The sequence below is a fragment of the Astatotilapia calliptera genome, chromosome 7 (genome assembly GCF_964374335.1).
Source record: "Astatotilapia calliptera chromosome 7, fAstCal68.1, whole genome shotgun sequence".
In the NCBI taxonomy this organism is placed as follows: domain Eukaryota; kingdom Metazoa; phylum Chordata; class Actinopteri; order Cichliformes; family Cichlidae; genus Astatotilapia; species Astatotilapia calliptera.
The window spans coordinates 25,303,712-25,321,913 of record NC_137428.1 but is presented as its reverse complement, the minus strand read 5'-3'; the positions used below and the strand labels follow the sequence as shown (position 1 = coordinate 25,321,913).

General features: G+C 40.8%; 1 protein-coding gene across 1 annotated transcript; it reads right to left on the bottom strand.

The window, feature by feature from the left end:
• Positions 1-5,134: 5,134 nt before the first annotated feature.
• zmat5 (zinc finger, matrin-type 5) lies at positions 5,135-16,427 on the bottom strand. The gene is made up of 6 exons (XM_026173881.2): positions 16,279-16,427; positions 15,113-15,283; positions 14,921-14,983; positions 14,292-14,372; positions 5,566-5,674; positions 5,135-5,460 (listed from the first exon to the last, which is right to left on the bottom strand). The coding sequence occupies exons 2-6, from the start codon at positions 15,237-15,239 to the stop codon at positions 5,313-5,315; spliced, it is 528 nt and encodes a 175-aa protein (XP_026029666.1). The 5' UTR covers positions 15,240-15,283; positions 16,279-16,427; the 3' UTR covers positions 5,135-5,312.
• Positions 16,428-18,202: the final 1,775 nt, after the last annotated feature.

Below are 18,202 nucleotides of genomic sequence, written 5' to 3'. Positions count from 1 at the left end.
AGAAACTCCGACAGGCCTGTTTCAATAGAAATGTCACACTTTTTTCACAGTTAATTATTTTTGCTTTAAAGCTCAGAAGAATCTTTCTTGGCTGAGCAGATTGAGATTGCTTTGTAAAGCAAATTGATATTTTGTTAGCTGTAATGTGAAACAACTGTAGCTGAAGAATTAAACTTCACAAAAAAATCACAAGAATTAATAAACCAGACAAGAGTGTGTGTGTGTGGGCTTTATATAAAAGCTCCAGATACAAAGAGAAATACTGGTATCTTGATGTCCAGCCAAACGAATAACATGTTTTATATCCATAGCCTGCCTGCAATACATGCACATGCTGCATGTTTCAAATGTGCGCATCTGTAAGACGCATCAAAATCATAACGAGGCACTAAAAAACATTTGAGTAGCTGTATGACACGAGCTACCAGCTATAAATAAATCAAAAGAAGTTTAGAATTTAGATAAAACTAAATAATAATTGTATTTATAGCAAATAAGTATGAAGTAATTCAAGCTGCAAAATTGCATGTACATTAGATTAGAAGTAAATGTGTGTTATATGTGTGTGAGATTATTGAAATCTGGTGTAAGTGTTCAAATAATTATGCAATTTGTAAAGTGATCATTGCAAAAAAAAATATCTCAGTATTTGACATTTTTCTGTAAATGTCGACTTTTTTGTGGATGTGCACAGTATTACAGTTTTTCGCAACTGTTAAGACACGTTTCTTGGCGATTTCTGTCATCTAAAAACACAAAACCCAGTTTATAAAATAAAAACCTGAATTTAGACAAGTCTCCTCTGGCAATATGACTATCATGACTCTGATGAATATGTCACACTAAAACAATCCAACTCAATGTTCAGAGCACATATTTTCAGAAAAGGTCAATCTGTTTGTTCTACAAATTGCACAAATGTATACATTCCTCCGGCCACTTTATTATACACATCTGTTAAACTGTTTCACACAGCTGTCTTATCAGCAAATCACATGGCAGCAGTTCAGTACATTTAGGCATGTAGATATGGACAAGACAATCTGCTGCACTGAGCAAGGAAATATAGTTAAGTGACTTTAAACATGGCATTTTTGCTGGTGCCAGATGAGCTACTCAAATGGGCTCCACAGTCACCAGATCTCAACCCAACCAATCATAGCTGTGTAACCAACAAACTTGCAGAAACTGTGAGATGCTTTCATGTTAATATGGACCAAAATCTCTGAGTGTTTCCAGCACCTTGTTGAATCTGTGCCATGAAAAATTAAAGCAGTTCAGAATGCAAAAGAGGGTCGAACCCTTTACCTGCACTGTGTGACTAATAAAGTGACAATTTCCTGTAAATGCACTGACTATTCAGTATTCAGCCACAGAGAACATGACAAGTGTGGTTTGAATTCTTTGTCCTGCTCCACTTTCTACTCATAATTACCGGCTGTACAATCTGACACCGCTTAAACTGAGTAAATAACATAATTAACAGCAAGCCTGAACAATTTTAAGTTGTTCTTAGGAAATGTGCTTAACTTATGCCTCCTGCGGTTTCCGTTAAGCTTCACAAGTATATCAGTGTGAAAATGTGAGTGAGAGTGTATTTAGGAGTAAACTAGATCTGCAAATTGCATCTAACTTTGTAAAAGAAAATGTTTTGCCAGGAGAGCGATTCATTTAATACTAGATTTAGAAAACTGTGCATTTGATACAAAGAAACAAAGCTTGTGTGTTATCAGTTCAGAAAAACTGTAGAATACTAAATACTTTGCAGTATGCTGTGAACAGTAATTTGACATATCATAAAAATGTTGTTTTCTGGCTTTTACATGGACCACCAAAACAACATATTGTTTAAAGTATAACATGGTTATATTTTCTTACTTGGAAAGTAATACATTAAATCTATGTGGATTTATTATGAATGTAAGCATAATGTTTTGTAAAAAAAAACAAAAAAACAAAAATAGGTTTCAGATATAATTTTCCAGTCTGACTGGACATTCAGATAAAATCGTTTGCATGTATTTACGCCATGCACACAACTTTTTTGATTATTTGTCATTTTTCTGAATGTTTTCTTTAACAAACAATATTCTCTATATTTTTTTCTTCCTCTTTTTACCTTAAAGGTTTATGAAAGCTATATCAGAGTGAAAGTATATACTACTGAGAGTCATACTGGCAATAAAACTGATATTTTTTCCGTATATAGTAGGTGTTTATGTAAAAGAATTTAAAAAACTATTTGTATGACATCACATTACCTCTCCATGAACATATCATGTAAAGTATGGGATTTTATGTGAATGTAAAATATAGTTACTGTGCCAAATCTTAACACGTGTGACAAATTGTGTCCTATTCTGTAGGTTACTGTGTTTTGATGAAAAGATTTATGTCAATTTTGTCACCAGGTTGTTAAAAATGTTCAATTTAAATGTAAATTTAATTTTGACTGTCAAGGTTTTCTGTTCTGTGCCTTTTGTAACTTGGAGTTTTAAAAGCTGCACTTTCATGAAACTGAAGTAAAGATGTAAAAGGATGGGAAATCAATCACATGAATACATGGCTTGAGGGAAAAAATGATACAAGATTTATTTTTAATAGGTGTCATAATAAAATATTAAGTATTTCTGTTTTATCTTTATCACTTCTCTGTTCTTAACACAATATCCTGCTTTGTTTTTATTTAGTTTTTTCAGTAACTGTTACTGCACATGTAGAGGTTACTGCATCAATTATACACTTATGTAAGTGATGTCTATAGATGCATGTAGTCCAATAAAAACAAGTGCATTAAGAAAGCGGTTTGTTTTTTTAAATTTCAATTTAAAAGATGTAAGAAAAGTAGAAATAGTTCATAAACGTAGAAAGAGTTATTGTGGAATTTATTTATAATTTGGAGGGCAACAAGAAAATTAAGAGCAGATCTAAAAAATTCTGAATTTATCTCGTTTTCAGCCGCTTCACATTCGAGGGAGAACAGTTGCCATGTTTCCTTATAATCAGCCCCTTTTTCACTGCTTTTTTCTTGGCAAATTGTTTTGTTGCTTGGTCCCGCCAACAACTATCAATAATGTGATTTAGAACAACACAGGAGTGTCCACACTGGATAAGACAAGCAGCAATATAGCAAAAGGACTGGAATGTCAATGACATCCAGACATGGTAACCTTTACTGAGGTGAAGCTGTGGGGCGAGAGTTAAACTCTTTTCCAAATCTGAGGTGAGACAAATAACCACCAGTGGGAGAAAAGGATACCGAGTGACATACAGTTACAAGTTCTTAACTTGTTGGACACGATTTTTGTAGTTTTGAGTATTGTAAGCTAAGAATCAAGATGTGATTGAAGTGGAGAGTTTCCGCTTTGTTGCATCAGTTAAGGAGTTACAGCCATATTTACATGTAGTTCCTGATATTAAGATGCTTAAAAATAATTGGACAGTTGACTGACCAGGTGAGGCCTGTTCCCATGTTAATTAATAACAAATGAAATGGACATAATATCTGAAGTTTCTTCCAAGTGTTTAATATATGTTTTCAGTGTATTTTGTTTTCACTATAAATTGATCAAAGATATAGCAAAAACTACAAGTGTCCAAATCTACAATCTGATTCATTCTAAAACAGAATAAATAGACTGGTCGGCTCAGCAGCACCAAAAGGCATAAAAAGATCACAAAAGACAACTAAAGTGCATGATGACAGAAGTCTTTCAATGGTTAAGAAAAACAACTTCACAGATGGCAATTTCCCAGGACTGTCAACTCTGTATATCTCAGTCTCCTACACTTATATCTGATGTCATTGAGAAAGTTATGTCAAATGTTTCCACACAACTGTGTTAACTCCTAAGAAACAGTTTAAGTTTACTTTGGTCATTTGTCCCATTGCCATTCAACACCCTGTTTTGTATTTCTTAAGAATTTCTCACTTGGATGGAACCACTTGCCTTAAGTAAATCCAAAGAAAATGTTTTTTGAATTGACTGTATTTCATTGAAATAACACAAATGACACAAACCAAAGAGGATTCCTTAAAAACAACAATAATGAGATAGAGCATCTTTAGGTGAAACAAGCCTGATCCACGGAATTCCCACCCAACACCTCAACTGAGTCAAAGGATCTGCAATATCCCTGTGCCAGACACCACAGCACACTGCATAGAGGACCTGTGCAAGGTCAGGGACCTGGACACCTCTGAGTCCAGTCTGACAACAACACATGTGCATGTTTAACAAGCATACATGTGATGCATAGGGGATGGTCAACCTGCAAGCAGCCAGGCAAAAGCAAGATGCCACATCCCTAACCTTGTCACCGCCACCGTTTCCCTAATAGCATCCAGTGGTAGCCTTCAAGCACAAGGGAGACCTACATAATATTAGGCAGGTGTTGTGAAGGATGAGTGACTACTGTACATTTCAGCATAATCTGAGCAAAGAATATTAAATACTTGAGGGGTTTTTTAAAAACAAAAAAAAACAAAGACAATTAGAAATATATTAGTCACAAATCCAAGGGATTTGCACAATGCTTACTAAGAAATAAATTAACCAACTTTCTGACTAATAAAAGTTTCATTATAAGATTCAATCCAGTGTTTCACTTCACATATCATTTTGAAAATTAAATTGTGTTTTCTAGTGGCTGGGTTAGTAATAAAAATGAAGTCATGAGATCAAGATCATAGGTGTGAATGTGCGAGTGAATGTGAGCGCGAATGGTTGTCTGTCTCTGTGTGTTGGCCCTGCGACAGACTGGTGACCTGTCCAGGGTGTACCCCGCCTCTTGCCCTATGACAGCTGGGATAGGCTCCAGCGCCCCCTGCGACCCTGAAAAGGATAAGCGGACGCGAATGGATGGATGGATGGAGATCAAGGAATCCCCATGATGCAGCACAGAATTAAAACCATGCAAAAAAAAAAAAAAAAAAAAAAAGGTTTCCATCTGCTCGGCAATCATTCATTCCCTTTGGGCCCACATCATATCAAATGTAACTCCTCAGAGGAGTCTCACTTTAAGGCCACTCTGTGACTTATCAGTGCAAAAACTGCATCAATTACCCCAATGTTGTACAGTTACTGTTCATCTCAGATTTTGTTTTGAAATATATGCAAATACTTTACTCATCTAAGAGAAGTAAATTTATTATTCAAACGAAAAACAGCAACAAACAACAAGTGAAATCTTCCTTTCATGTTGAAAATCCTTAAAAAACTAAAATAATATTGGTTTTCTGAACTATTCCTCCTTTTATTAATGTTAGGTATTGGCTTAACAGTCATCTGAACCCTCAAAGCGAATGTCACTCAACCCCACTCAGTGTTCATGTTGATTTTCCACCCGCCTGGAGGAGGGGGTTGAAGTGAGGGCGGTAGGTCAAGAATGGAGAGGAGCTGCTGAAGTATGCCATTTTCTGCTTGACTTTCCTCACTGTCTTCCTCGGTTTTTAGATCTCTGTAGAAATAAATAATAGAATAGGTGAATTCATAATCAACAGGAGTAAAATTTGTCATGCGAGCCATGTAGAATGAGTGTTAAAACAAAAATGAAGGTACATACCCTTTACTACCGAGGGCAGCTCTCTTCTTTTCCCTTCTCGAGAGCCATTCTTCTATACTTCGTCCAGGCATAATTCTGTCCTCAGAGTCCTCTCTGTGTTGTCTTTCATCTGAGAAAAGGAAATAGCTCATTCAACTCAGCATATAGCAGTTTACACACTCATCTGTAGGAAATGTGCTCAACAAGTAGTACTTGTCTTTCTTTACTAGCAGTTTCTTTGAACTATTTTTTTTTCCAGAGAATGTTTAACTGCTGGTCTTTGTGGTTTTAATTCAGTAACCCCGGTTCTCTGAAAACAGTCAGTCATCTCACAACGGCGAGTGCTTTCTGGCATGGCCAATCATAGAAGCTCCTCCACCACCACATCCAACTAAGACAAACCAACATGGGCTCCCCAACACCCTTTATGATAGCCCCACCAGACATTTTCAAGGTACTTCTTCCACGTGCCCTTGCAAATACGGCAGTGCAGTGAGATACCGCACTCAGCTTTCAGAGAACCGGTGTTACTCTGGTGAATGGACACTCTCTTTCGAACCTTACGGTACTCTGTATCTCATAATGGATGTTACAGATCATTCTCAGATTGCATACTCTAAAGTCTATAACACCATACCCCAGGCAGGTGGATAACTCACACCCACTCCAAAGGTTAAGAGCACACACTAAGTATCATTGCACAACTAACAGCTGCACAGACGCCCCACACATAAATACCATTAAAATGAGATAGCTGATGAGATAGCCATTCCTCAGGTGAAATGAGCACACAGATACTCAGGAAGCTTCAGTATCTGGGACTTCTGTGCCATCACAATAGAGAGCAAGCAATAGGACAGTTTCTCAAATATATCAATTGTCATCATAAAGTGAACGTATGGAAAGAGTGTGGAATGCTTGTTTTGGTGGAGATTAGGGCTCGGCGATATGACCCAAAATTCATCTCGATATTTTTTACCTGGACGGCAATATAAGATATATATCTCGATATTTCATTTTTTTTTTAAAGCCATAAATGTCTCACATGTCTCACTCTGTATATTTTATATATTTTATTTATTGTTTACTCTATTTAATTTGTAAAATATGTGTACACACACACACACACACACACACGTAGAAAAATATTTAGTATACACATCCAGAAATGCATATACTATTATATATTGTACATATATTTATTAGTTTCAGATGTAGCCATTCTTGTATTTTGCTTGTTTACATTATTGTATTTTGCACAACTCTGTTGCTTGTGAAGCTCGCACACAAGAATTTCACTCACATGTGCTGTACCAATGTACCTGCACATGTGATGTGACAATAAAAGTGATTTGATTTGATTTGATTAGATTAAAGTAAGAACAAAAAGAGAGTTCTTAGTCCAAGCTGTGTCCCAGATGTCACACAGGCATTTCTATTAACATAGAGCATAGATGTACATAAGATTTACTCAAAAATAAATTATGAGCATTTATTAAATAATAATGCTCCATAAATAAAAGACAACAATGTTGTTTTTGTGCATAACAAAAAGCTCACAATTGTGCAGTCAAAATGTAAACTAAAAGACGCTGAGCATAATAACAAAGACAGATTTCGCAGCTGCTCTGTTCCCAACTTCTACTGTGTGACTGACAGCATTGAGTTTGAAATCCTCTTCGTAACCACGTCTCTTAACAGGTGCCATTTATAGTCCCTATACACAGTAGGGTAATATTACGTTGAAGCACAGTACGTATCACTCCACGAAGGCTCCTCGGTAGCCGTAATGCTCCGACAATCCATCAAGCGGTGCAGCTCCGTAGCTTACCAACGTCGTACTAAAACATTTTTTGACAGATTGCTGAGCGCCGTGTTCCACATAAAATCGGTTCGCGGCCATCAAGCACAAACAGAATTCATACATAAGGCGCGCTGTCAACTTTTGAGAAAATGCAAGGATTTTAGGCTGTGCAGCGCCTCTGGGCTGCATGGCGTTAGCGTGGTTAGTACGTTAGCGTGGTTAGCTAGCTAACACGTTGACGGCGTCCAGCACCACGCACGGGGCGATGTGCAGTAACTCGGACACGGCAAATCTCCGTTAACATCTTGTCGCTTCCTGCAGGTGAAGCGATGGGGGAGGAGGAGGAGTTGTGTTCAGTGAAGGAGAGGCGAGGCCGAGTAACGTTGCGTAAAGACAAAAGTGGACGAAAGAGAGGCAAACTTGCGGCTCCACAAGTATAATTATAACGTAGACTATATCGATATAAAGGATATTGTCACACCTCACACCTTATATCTCGTGTAAAAATATATCGATATTTTTTAAAAACTCGATATATCGCCCAGCCCTAGTGGAGATGATACATGAATGACTGTGCCATCTACTTTCATCTAATGCCTCATCTACTACATACATGCCGGAACAGCAGGCATGAGCTGCTGACAAGAAGCTCACGCAAATATTTTTCCATCATAAAGATTCCTTTACTCCACCTTCTTGCTGCAGGACATCTAATGCACCATCTTGCTGCCACAAGCTTTCAACTTTTACAAAGATCAATCTAGGAGGGAGATGGAGAGTGTAATAATGTGAATTATTGTTTGCAAGATGTTTTGTTCCACAATAGATTGTGTTGCTGCACGGACGTTTTAGAGTGTCACACAAGTAAGGATGGTGAGGCTGTATGTTGCTATTGTACATGGCAGAGGACCAATCTGAGTCGCATGACTTGTTAATAAAACTTACTACCCCGTTGGGTAGGAAATAGATATTCTGGAGTCTGTCGTGAATGAGACCAGAATATAACATGGTGGCAGCGGAGCGGACAGCGGAGCAAGCTGCACGGCCGGAGTGAACCCCCGAGAGACGCCTGTCGGAGCGGTGAGCGACTAGCGGCTAATCGAGTTAGCACCGCCGCGAGGCATGGAGGGCCTTAAATCGCCGCCGACGCTGGTATTGGACTCCAGTAACCTATCACGGACATGGAAGACCTGGAGGGACGAGTTTATGCTCTATGTGGAGCTGACCATGGACTCAGACGGCGAACAGAAAAAAGTAAGCTTGTTCAGTTATCTCGTTGGTGAGAGCGGCAGGGAGCTGCTAGACACGCTAATGGGCGACACAGCGAGAGATCGGTGGACAGTTAAGGACATTATTGAGAAGTTTGACAATCATTGCAATCCTGTAGTTAATGAAACTGTGGAGCGTTATCGGTTCTTCACGAGAAACCAAGGCGCCAGTGAGACAATCGACAGCTATGTGACGGAGTTAAAGCTGCTGACAAAAACGTGCAATTTTGGAGTAATAAGGGACTCACTGATTCGTGACAGGATTGTATGTGGACTTCACAACCCGAGTTTGAGGGAGAGACTGCTGCGTGAGAAAAACATGACACTGGATGCATGCATACAGCACTGCAGAGCCGCGGAGCTGTCGCGGGAAAACAGCAAAACCATTTCGGGAGCTGCAGTGGAGGAGGTGCATGCTGTGCGTGGAGCTGCGCGCCAGAAACGGATCGGCGACGCAGTGGACTGTAAGTTTTGTGGCAGAACACATGAAAAAAAGAAAGAAAAATGTCCAGCATACAGGAAGAAATGTAAAACGTGTGGCAGAGAAAACCACTTTGCAGTTAAATGCATGGCACGTTCAGAGCAGAAGAGAAGGACGAATGTACACAACGTGACAGCATGTGAGAGTGATGAGTATGAGGACGTTCTCTGTGTTACAGAGGCAGACACACATGCTTCAACTACAAAGAACACTGACAAAGAGAGAGGCACTCAACTCTTTGCAGGCATGCTGATGGGCAAAGAGATTGTAAATTTTCAGATTGACTGTGGTGCCAGTTGTAATGTAATGCCAATCCACATGCTAAGCCCGAACACACAGTTGGAGGACACACAGACAGTGTTGATGATGTACAACAAAAGTAAGATAAAGCCGTTGGGAAAATGCAAAGTTAAGCTACGTAACCCGAGAAATCAGAAACTGTATCGGTTGGAGTTTCAAGTGGTTGACAAAGACTGTAAAGTACCACTGCTGGGCAAGAGAGCCAGCGAAGCGATGAAACTCATAAAAGTACACTATGAAAACATCTTGAAACTGGACAGCATCGTTACTTCAGAGCACCCAACAGCCAATGAGTGGAACATGGATCAGATTAAAACAGAGTATGCCGATGTCTTCACGGGAGATGGCTGTTTGGAGGGAGAGTTAAGGCTCGAGGTGGATGAAACTGTGAAACCAGTGCAGTTACCAAAACGGCGTGTCCCTATTGCAATGATAAAGCCGTTAAAAAAGGAGCTGCAAGATCTTCAGCGCAGAGGGATCATTACACCAGTAGAATGCAGCACAGACTGGATCAGTGGGATGGTTGTGGTCCAAAAGCAGAGTGGGGACTTAAGAGTGTGCATAGATCCAAAACCCTTAAACAAAGCCCTACAACGGAGCCACTTCCCATTGCCCACCATTGAGGACATTTTGCCAGATTTGTCAAAGGCTAAAGTGTTCTCTGTCTGCGATGTGAAGAGTGGATTCTGGCACGTGAAACTGGAGGAGGAGTCGAGCTACCTGACAACATTTTCAACTCCATTTGGACGCTACAGATGGCTGAGGATGCCAATGGGGATAAGCCCAGCTCCGGAAGTGTTCCAGAGGAAGCTCACACAAGCTTTGGATGGACTGGCAGGGATCTACATCATTGCAGATGATGTGCTGATCACGGGTCAGGGGGACACAGATGCTGGAGCAGTACGTGACCATGACGAGAAGCTGAGACAGTTTTTGACTCGTTGCAGGCAGAAAAACATTAAGTTGAACGCAGACAAGTTCAAACTTAAACAGAAGGAGACCACGTACATTGGACATCAGCTGACATGCAACGGTCTGAAAATAGACCCAGAGAAGGTTAGGGCCATAGAAAAAATGCCCAGACCTACAGACGTGAAGGCAGTACAGAGACTGTTAGGTATGGTGAACTACTTAGCAAAGTTTTGCCCACATCTGTCTGACCATTGCGACTTACTGAGACAACTGACACACAAAGACAGTGAGTGGAACTGGACGGCTCGACATGAAGACGCATTCCAGAGACTGAAAGAGACTATAGCAGAGGCTCCAGTCCTGAAATACTACTGCCCAGAGGAAGAGCTGACAGTACAATGTGACGCTTCTGACAAAGGGTTAGGTGCAGCACTCATGCAGACGGGTAAGCCTGTGGCTTTTGCGAGTAGAGCACTTACACGTACAGAGCAAGGTTATGCCCAGATCGAAAAGGAGCTTTTGGCTGTAGTTTTCAGCATGGAGAAGTTCCATCAGTACACATATGGTCGTAAAGTGGTGGTACACAGTGATCACAAACCCTTAGAGACCATTGTAAGAAAACCACTGTTGAGCGCACCCAAACGGTTGCAAAGGATGCTTATGCGCATTCAGAAATATGACATAGATGTGGTGTATGTGCCAGGCAAAGACATGTTATTAGCAGACACGTTGAGCAGGGCATATCTTCCAGAGTGCTCACCACAGGGCTCCATAGAGGAGGAAATAGAGAGCATTAACATGGTCACTCATGCACCCATCTCACCTGACAGACTAAACAGCATAAGGACTGCTACACAAGACGACAAAGCACTACAGATCCTCATAGATACAATTCACAGAGGTTGGCCGACAGACAAAAGAGACACTGACGGTGACATCAGACCATACTTCTCATTCCAGGATGAACTGAGTAGTCAGGATGGACTTGTGTTTAGAGGTGAACGTGTTGTTGTCCCGACTACCATGAGACAGGAGATCATAACTAGACTACACTCGACACACCTAGGTGTAGAAGGTTGTCTAAGGAGAGCCAGAGAGTGTGTATATTGGCCAGGCATGAACGAACAAATTAAGACTTATGTGACTAAGTGTGACATCTGCAGGTCAGTTGACTACAGACAGCAGAAAGAGACCTTGGTCCCACATGAGATCCCGACTAGACCATGGGCTAAGGTGGGCTCGGACCTGTTTATGTTTGACAACAAGGACTACCTTATCACAGTGGACTACTATTCAAACTTCTGGGAAATTGACTATCTCCCGGACACTAAGTCCACCACAGTGATTAGAAAGCTGAAGGCTCACTTTGCCAGACAAGGCATCCCGGACATTGTTGTTTCAGATAATGGACCACAGTATACGTCCGGTGAGTTTCTGAGATTTAGTCGACTGTGGGGTTTCCAGCATAAAACATCTTCGCCAGGTTACCCTCAGAGTAACGGGAAGGCAGAATCAGCAGTAAAGACAGCAAAGAGGCTGCTGCTAAAGGCAAAACTGGCAGGGCAAGACCCGTATCTTGCGATTCTGGACCATCGCAATACACCATCACAAGGCCTGGAGACCAGCCCAGCTCAGAGGCTGCTCAGCAGGAGGACACAGACGCTTTTGCCAACCAGGACGAGCCTGCTAAGGCCAAAAGTCATTCCAGCCCGGCGGGAGTTGGAGAGGAAACAGAAGCGCCAAAAACTGTGCTATGACCGATCAGCACGAGACATGGACTCTTTGAAGCTAGGGGACAGTGTCAGAGTTCAGCCTTTTGACCGCCATTCCACTTGGAGCAGGGGAGTGGTAATTGGGACTGTCGACCCGAGGTCCTATGAGGTTCAGTTGGACTCTGGAAGTGTCCTGAGGAGGAATCGGAGGCACCTGAGACATGCAGGCGTGGTGGATCAGGAAAATGCCATAACGGACACCGGGGCACTGACCAGGTCAGTGACAGCTCCCTCAGACACTCGTGAGCGGCAGATCAAGACTGACGAGGTAACAGGGGGTGTCAGGACAAGGTCAGGCCGCAAAGTGGTTCCACCACTTAGGTACAAAGACTATGTTGCATAATGAGGATTTATTGTTTATTGTTTGAGGGGAAGAGTTGTGTATTCTGTGGATATTGATGTTCACTACAGCTTACAGAAATGTACATGTTTGAATAAGTGGAATGCTTTTGTATTCTTTGAGTGTTTCATATTGTTTTCACCCTCAGTGAGAAGAAGGACAAATCAAAACAAAAGGACTTCTGTTTTTTCCAAAAAAAAAAAAAAAGAAAAAAAAAAAAGAGAAGGGATGTAATAATGTGAATTATTGTTTGCAAGATGTTTTGTTCCACAATAGATTGTGTTGCTGCACGGACGTTTTAGAGTGTCACACAAGTAAGGATGGTGAGGCTGTATGTTGCTATTGTACACGGCAGAGGACCAATCTGAGTCGCATGACTTGTTAATAAAACTTACTACCCCGTTGGGTAGGAAATAGATATTCTGGAGTCTGTCGTGAATGAGACCAGAATATAACAGAGAGAGCTGAGTTTCCCCGATAGTGAAGCTCAAATTCCACCATGTCTGGGCAGGAGGGAGAACAGCATCCTCCTCATTATCATCTCTGTGGAGATCGATGTAACATCGTCCTTATCTTCTTCAAGTTCCTCTTCAGAATTGAGGAGCTGGTTGAAGAACGTAGGAAATTCAGTCTCTTGCTTCTTGAATATGCCTCCCAGCAAGTGCCAGCTAAGCTGGGTTTGTCACTGGACTTCACCACAGTGTCGGATTATTAGGGACCGGCTTTTGAGGCCACTGACCCTCGCAAATGCCACTCCAGGATTCTGCCTAGCATTGCGCTGCAGTGCTCGGGAGAAGCATGTTTAACATGCATACATATTGTTAAGGAATTTTTATTGTTTTATTTGATTATGCTTCAAATGTTATGTTATACATATTTCACCAGACACAGCTTTCTGTTGAAACAGGAAGCTGACCCTGTGACACTGACAAGAGATCAGTACAGAAATACACATCTGCAGAAGTTGACTCGCAGTATATTATTCTTAGAAATTGACTTGCAACACACATACTTTGTGACACAGACACACAGACAGCATCAGGACCTGCGTAACAGGAAATGTGATTATATTTGCATATTGACGATGTAACCTATAAAAATAAACGAATACTGCAGTTCGGTGTGATTTGCTCTGAGCTTTTCACCCGTGCAGCACGTTAACCTACACAAGTGTCTCATTGTTGTTTATTCACCTGACTGTTTGTTAACTGTAAATCTCTGACACATATGATGGGTCTTTCCCTGACATGGTGTAGCTACAAGCAGCTAGGCAAAACCAGGACGCCACATCCCAAACCTTGTCACCACCAGCATTTCACTAATGGGTTCAAGTCGTAGCCATAACCACCAAAGCTCAGCTTTACAGCTAACAAATAGCTGCACAAACACAAGCTTTTATTTTTGTAATGAAAACATAATTGCAACAAAATGACAATTAATCCTGAAACTACAAAAACCCAAGTTTGGTGGCTACCCTGATGGCTGCATCTGTAAACAGTTAAGCGTTTGAGGACCGCTAAGGAGCTCTAATGATCTTCACGTGGAAGAAAACAAGGACGCTGGTATAGAGCCAGGGGACAGACACCGTTTTCTTGAAGTGATTTATGTGTCTTAGACGGGGTATTAGTGGGCACACAAGAAGATGCTTTCCACTGCTATAGGGAGTGAGGTTGAAAAGAGAACACAGTATTCTCCAGTATTATATATTTAACAATTGTAATACAAAGCTAAAAGTTCAAGTAAATGTTTTTACTTTGATTAGAAAAATATCTTTCCATTTGAAATGATCTGTATATGATGCTTGCTTTGCTTCAGGGTCCTGTAAAGCGTATCACAAGGTAAACAGCACCATCTTCTGTTCACAGCTTACCTTCCACCTGTCTTTGTAAGTTAAATAGCTCTTCTTCTGTCATATGAGAAAACCTGCAGTTGGAGCCAAAATCACAAATTCCTAAAAAACAGAGAGAAAGAAATTCCAAATTTAAATTCATTTTTACTGATACTAAATCAATTCACAAAAATATGATCAAAGTGCTTTACTTTGTAGAGTAAAAATAATATAATAATTGGGAGAAACCCCCGACAGCCTTGTTATCAGGTTTAAACACGATCTTGGCTTCCATTTTTTCACAGTCACACCCAAGATATTGGAAGGGAAGCTATCTCCTGCAACAGGTCGAGGGTGGGAGGAAGATGACAGCACTGTTAGTACGCTCACTGAAACTTTTTGGAAGACTTTTCAGGGATCCTTTCGAATAATAAGGAATTCAAATAGTCCTGCCTAGAAGTAACAATTTATTTCAGTATTTCAGAAGAAAGAAGGACATCCTAGAATATGCTAGAGAAAAGATAAACACTGGTCAAAGTGGCTCCAACATTCCTCACACCGTTACTGCTGGCCATGGTGTTGTAATCTAGAGTTAGTATAAGTAGCACTAAATAAAGCAACTTTGCTATTGCTTGTATTTGTCAGTAGAGAATTACAGGTCATTCTGATACCTTTTTGGAGAAACTTCCTGCAGGGCTTCTTTTCTTGCTCATCATTCAGAATAGCTGCAGAGTCTGTGAAGAGAAAATGCTGGTTATCATACACAGTTAATCACATATTATGAAAAAGCAATGCATCATTTTTCAACTACAGATTTTCATGGATATGAAAACCCTGGTCTCAGAAATAACTGCTACTCTCACCTCTAAAATTGTCAAACCAAGCTTTTTTTGCTCGGTGATGCTGAACACCATTCAGATGCTTTTTTCTGTTATGCATGTTGTCCTGAAAGGACCGGTCGCAGTAGTCACAGTAGTACCTCTTCCCCATGGTCAAAGTTGTGTTCGGAGTATTGCAATATCACCTTTAAACACCTGAAAGACAGTAAATAGTAAACAAAATCAAAACTGTTCTGAAAATATAGAGTAAAAGAATATGTGAATAGTTTCTATACCATGGTTAGGGTGACTTTAACTAAGAAAACCTACATCAGTAAGGAACAACTGACCACTGTGCCCACATCTATTAGATTATAACAAAAATATGAGCAAGTACATAATGTAAGAAACCCTGGAGAGGTGTGTGAGTGAAAAGGGAGACAGGCGTAACAGTGAAGATGCAAATAGTAGAGGTAGTGGAGGCAGATGACCCAGGGTCAATCATCCAAAGCAACAGACAGTGCACAAGAGAGGTGAAGAAGAGAGTGCAGGCAGGTTGGAGTGAACGGAGATGAGTTTCAGGGTGAAAGAGTGAAAGAGAAGGTTTACAAGATTGCAGTGAGATCTATGGTTTGGAGATGGTAAAAAGAAAGAAAAACAGGAGGTGGAGCTGGAGATGCTGAAAATCTTGACTGGGAGTGACCAGAATAGACAGGATTAGAAATGAGTACATCAGCGGGACAGCTCAGTTTGGAGACAAAGTTAGAGAGGCAAGGCTGAGATGTTTTGGATAATTGCAAATGGGGGATAGTGGATATTATGGACAAAAGATGTTGAATATGTAGCTCGCAGGCATAAGGAAAAGAGGAAACCAAAGAAAAGATTCATGGGTGTCTTGAAGGAGCGGTGGCCCACCACTAAAGAGAGCAGCCGGAAGAATAAGAAGACGTTTACAGCAAAATGTTCATATACGTTCACGTGTGCAAGCCAGGGTTAAAAATGCTTGGGAATAAAAGTCCTTACACGACAAACTGGGACCAACAGCACATCTACTGACACAAACGCCCGCGACCATTTATTTAGTTGCTATCTGTTTTGTTTTTGTTTGTTTTTTAAGTCTGAAACTACGAAGCATAATTGAAGAAGCACTGAGACGAAACACGTGCATACTAATCACACTCTCAAGCCCAAAACCGCACAGCAAACCATACCTCAAATATTTATCCCCGACGAGATTATAGCATGCTGGCTACAATCTAGGTGGCAAAGGCGTTGTCCTAACAAAAGGTACCGGGTATCTGTTTATTAGCATCCGGCCACCAAGCTAAAGCGGACGTTTCGCGCTAGCACATCCGTTCCTGCGCAGTGAGTACTGAACCGTCGACATGGCGTTGGCTAAGTCTGTCTACAATCTTCTCTTCAGGAGGACATCTACGTTCGCTGTAACCATCATGGTTGGAGCTGTCCTCTTTGAACGAGTATTTGACCAAGGTGGAGATGCGATCTTTGAGCAAATGAATCGCGGGGTGAGTGCGTGTTTTGAGCTTTTAAAGCACCTGACCTTGTACGCAGAGGGCGAAGCGGCGCTAGCGTTAGCCGAGCTAACTTGCCCGCTAAGTCGAGCGTTCTGGTCTTTTGACAACTTCTTCGTTTAGCAATGCCCATCAGTTGTCTGAAAACTCTAACGTTACATTGCATGTGTTTTATTGCAGAAACTGTGGAAACATATTAAGCACAACTATGAAAACAAAGAAGAATAATGGGACACTGGCTGGGGTTCTATAAGGCTCGATGGCATATGTTGTCACATTTCCATTATCCATTCTTCATGGGCTCCACACCTGAATCAATTCAACATGGACAATGTGCTCAAAGTCATGCCCAGGCTATCGGCGGCTGCCAAGGGACCTACGAGAGCCGACAGACGGTCCAGACCCCGTGAAGATGGAGCAGTGGTTCCTGTCGCTTCGTCTCCTTCCTTGATGTTAATTGTAACGCCTTTGTTTTCCTCACTGATTGTAAATTGTTAAATTAAACATGTATTTGTCTAACATACTTAAGCGTCTTGGTTTATCACGTTGAATATCTTTAAAAAGTTTCTATGTCCTTTCACCATGTAGTTATTTCTAGTATCTAGGAGAGAACTCGTGTCAACTGCATGTTTGCAAACTTTTAAGCAAGTGATTTCTACTTTTGTTGGCATCAGTTCTTGAAGAAAACATTTTTTTTTCAACCTGTATTTAACCAGCAAAGTGTATTGTTGAGGCAGTCTCTCTTGTGTGGGGTTACAGAGGCAGCATTAATCTGACATTATTTGATGACAAGAAAAACTGAAGGTCTTGAAGAAAATCCACACAGAAGCACACACAAGGTGTCTGTTTAATGGGGAAAAGACGTTGTCTAGTATATATTTGCAGAAGTTGAGTTGCTATGGGGTTTTCAGCTAAGAGTTCTGAAGTCATTTGTCAATGCTTAACAATTTTGTAATATCCCCTTCAATGAATGTACAAGTCTTAATATCTTAATGGAGGGTGGCATAGATTTTATACTGGAAACCCTTCCTGTTCCAACCCTCCCACTGTTCCAGGCTTAGGACCAGCACTAGGCCCCTCAAAAGGTCAATGTGTGTGTCTTCCTGGTCTTGGATCTTGTGCTTTTATGGGTGAATGTGAATGAACCCCTATTCATGCACTCTGTTAAACCTGCATTAAAAGACTGATCACCGAAAGAAAAACTATTAATTCCATAATTTTCTTGTGGAAGTTATACAAGAGCAGGATTCTGTCTTTCAGCAATTTGAAGCACTTCTACTTTATTATATTGTTAAGCAGGGAAGGAAATTGCAGAGGGAAACACACAAGCAGAAAAGGCACCCAGTTAAATGAGGCAAACTGCCAAATAACCACAAAAATATTTGGACCAATTGACCACTATGGCCACACTCACTGCATTACAGTAAAACTGGGTCAAGTTCATGTAACAAAAATAACATTCACATCACCAAAAGGTAAATGATTTTCAGGCTGCTAGATTGTATCAGTTACATTCATTGGCTGATACACAGTAGGTAATGACTGATACTCAAACACACCTGTCACAAGCTTTCTGCTGTTGCTTTTTACAGTTTGCCTGACT

Coding starts and splice junctions, on each gene's coding strand:
- zmat5 (XM_026173881.2), bottom strand. CDS start 15,239: ATGGGGAAGAGGTACTACTGTGACTACTGCGACCGGTCCTTTCAGGAC. Junction 14,984..15,112: donor TTGGTTTGACAATTTTAGAG/GTGAGAGTAGCA, acceptor TTCTCTTCACAG/ACTCTGCAGCTATTCTGAAT. Junction 5,675..14,291: donor CTTACAAAGACAGGTGGAAG/GTAAGCTGTGAA, acceptor TCCTTTTCTCAG/ATGAAAGACAACACAGAGAG.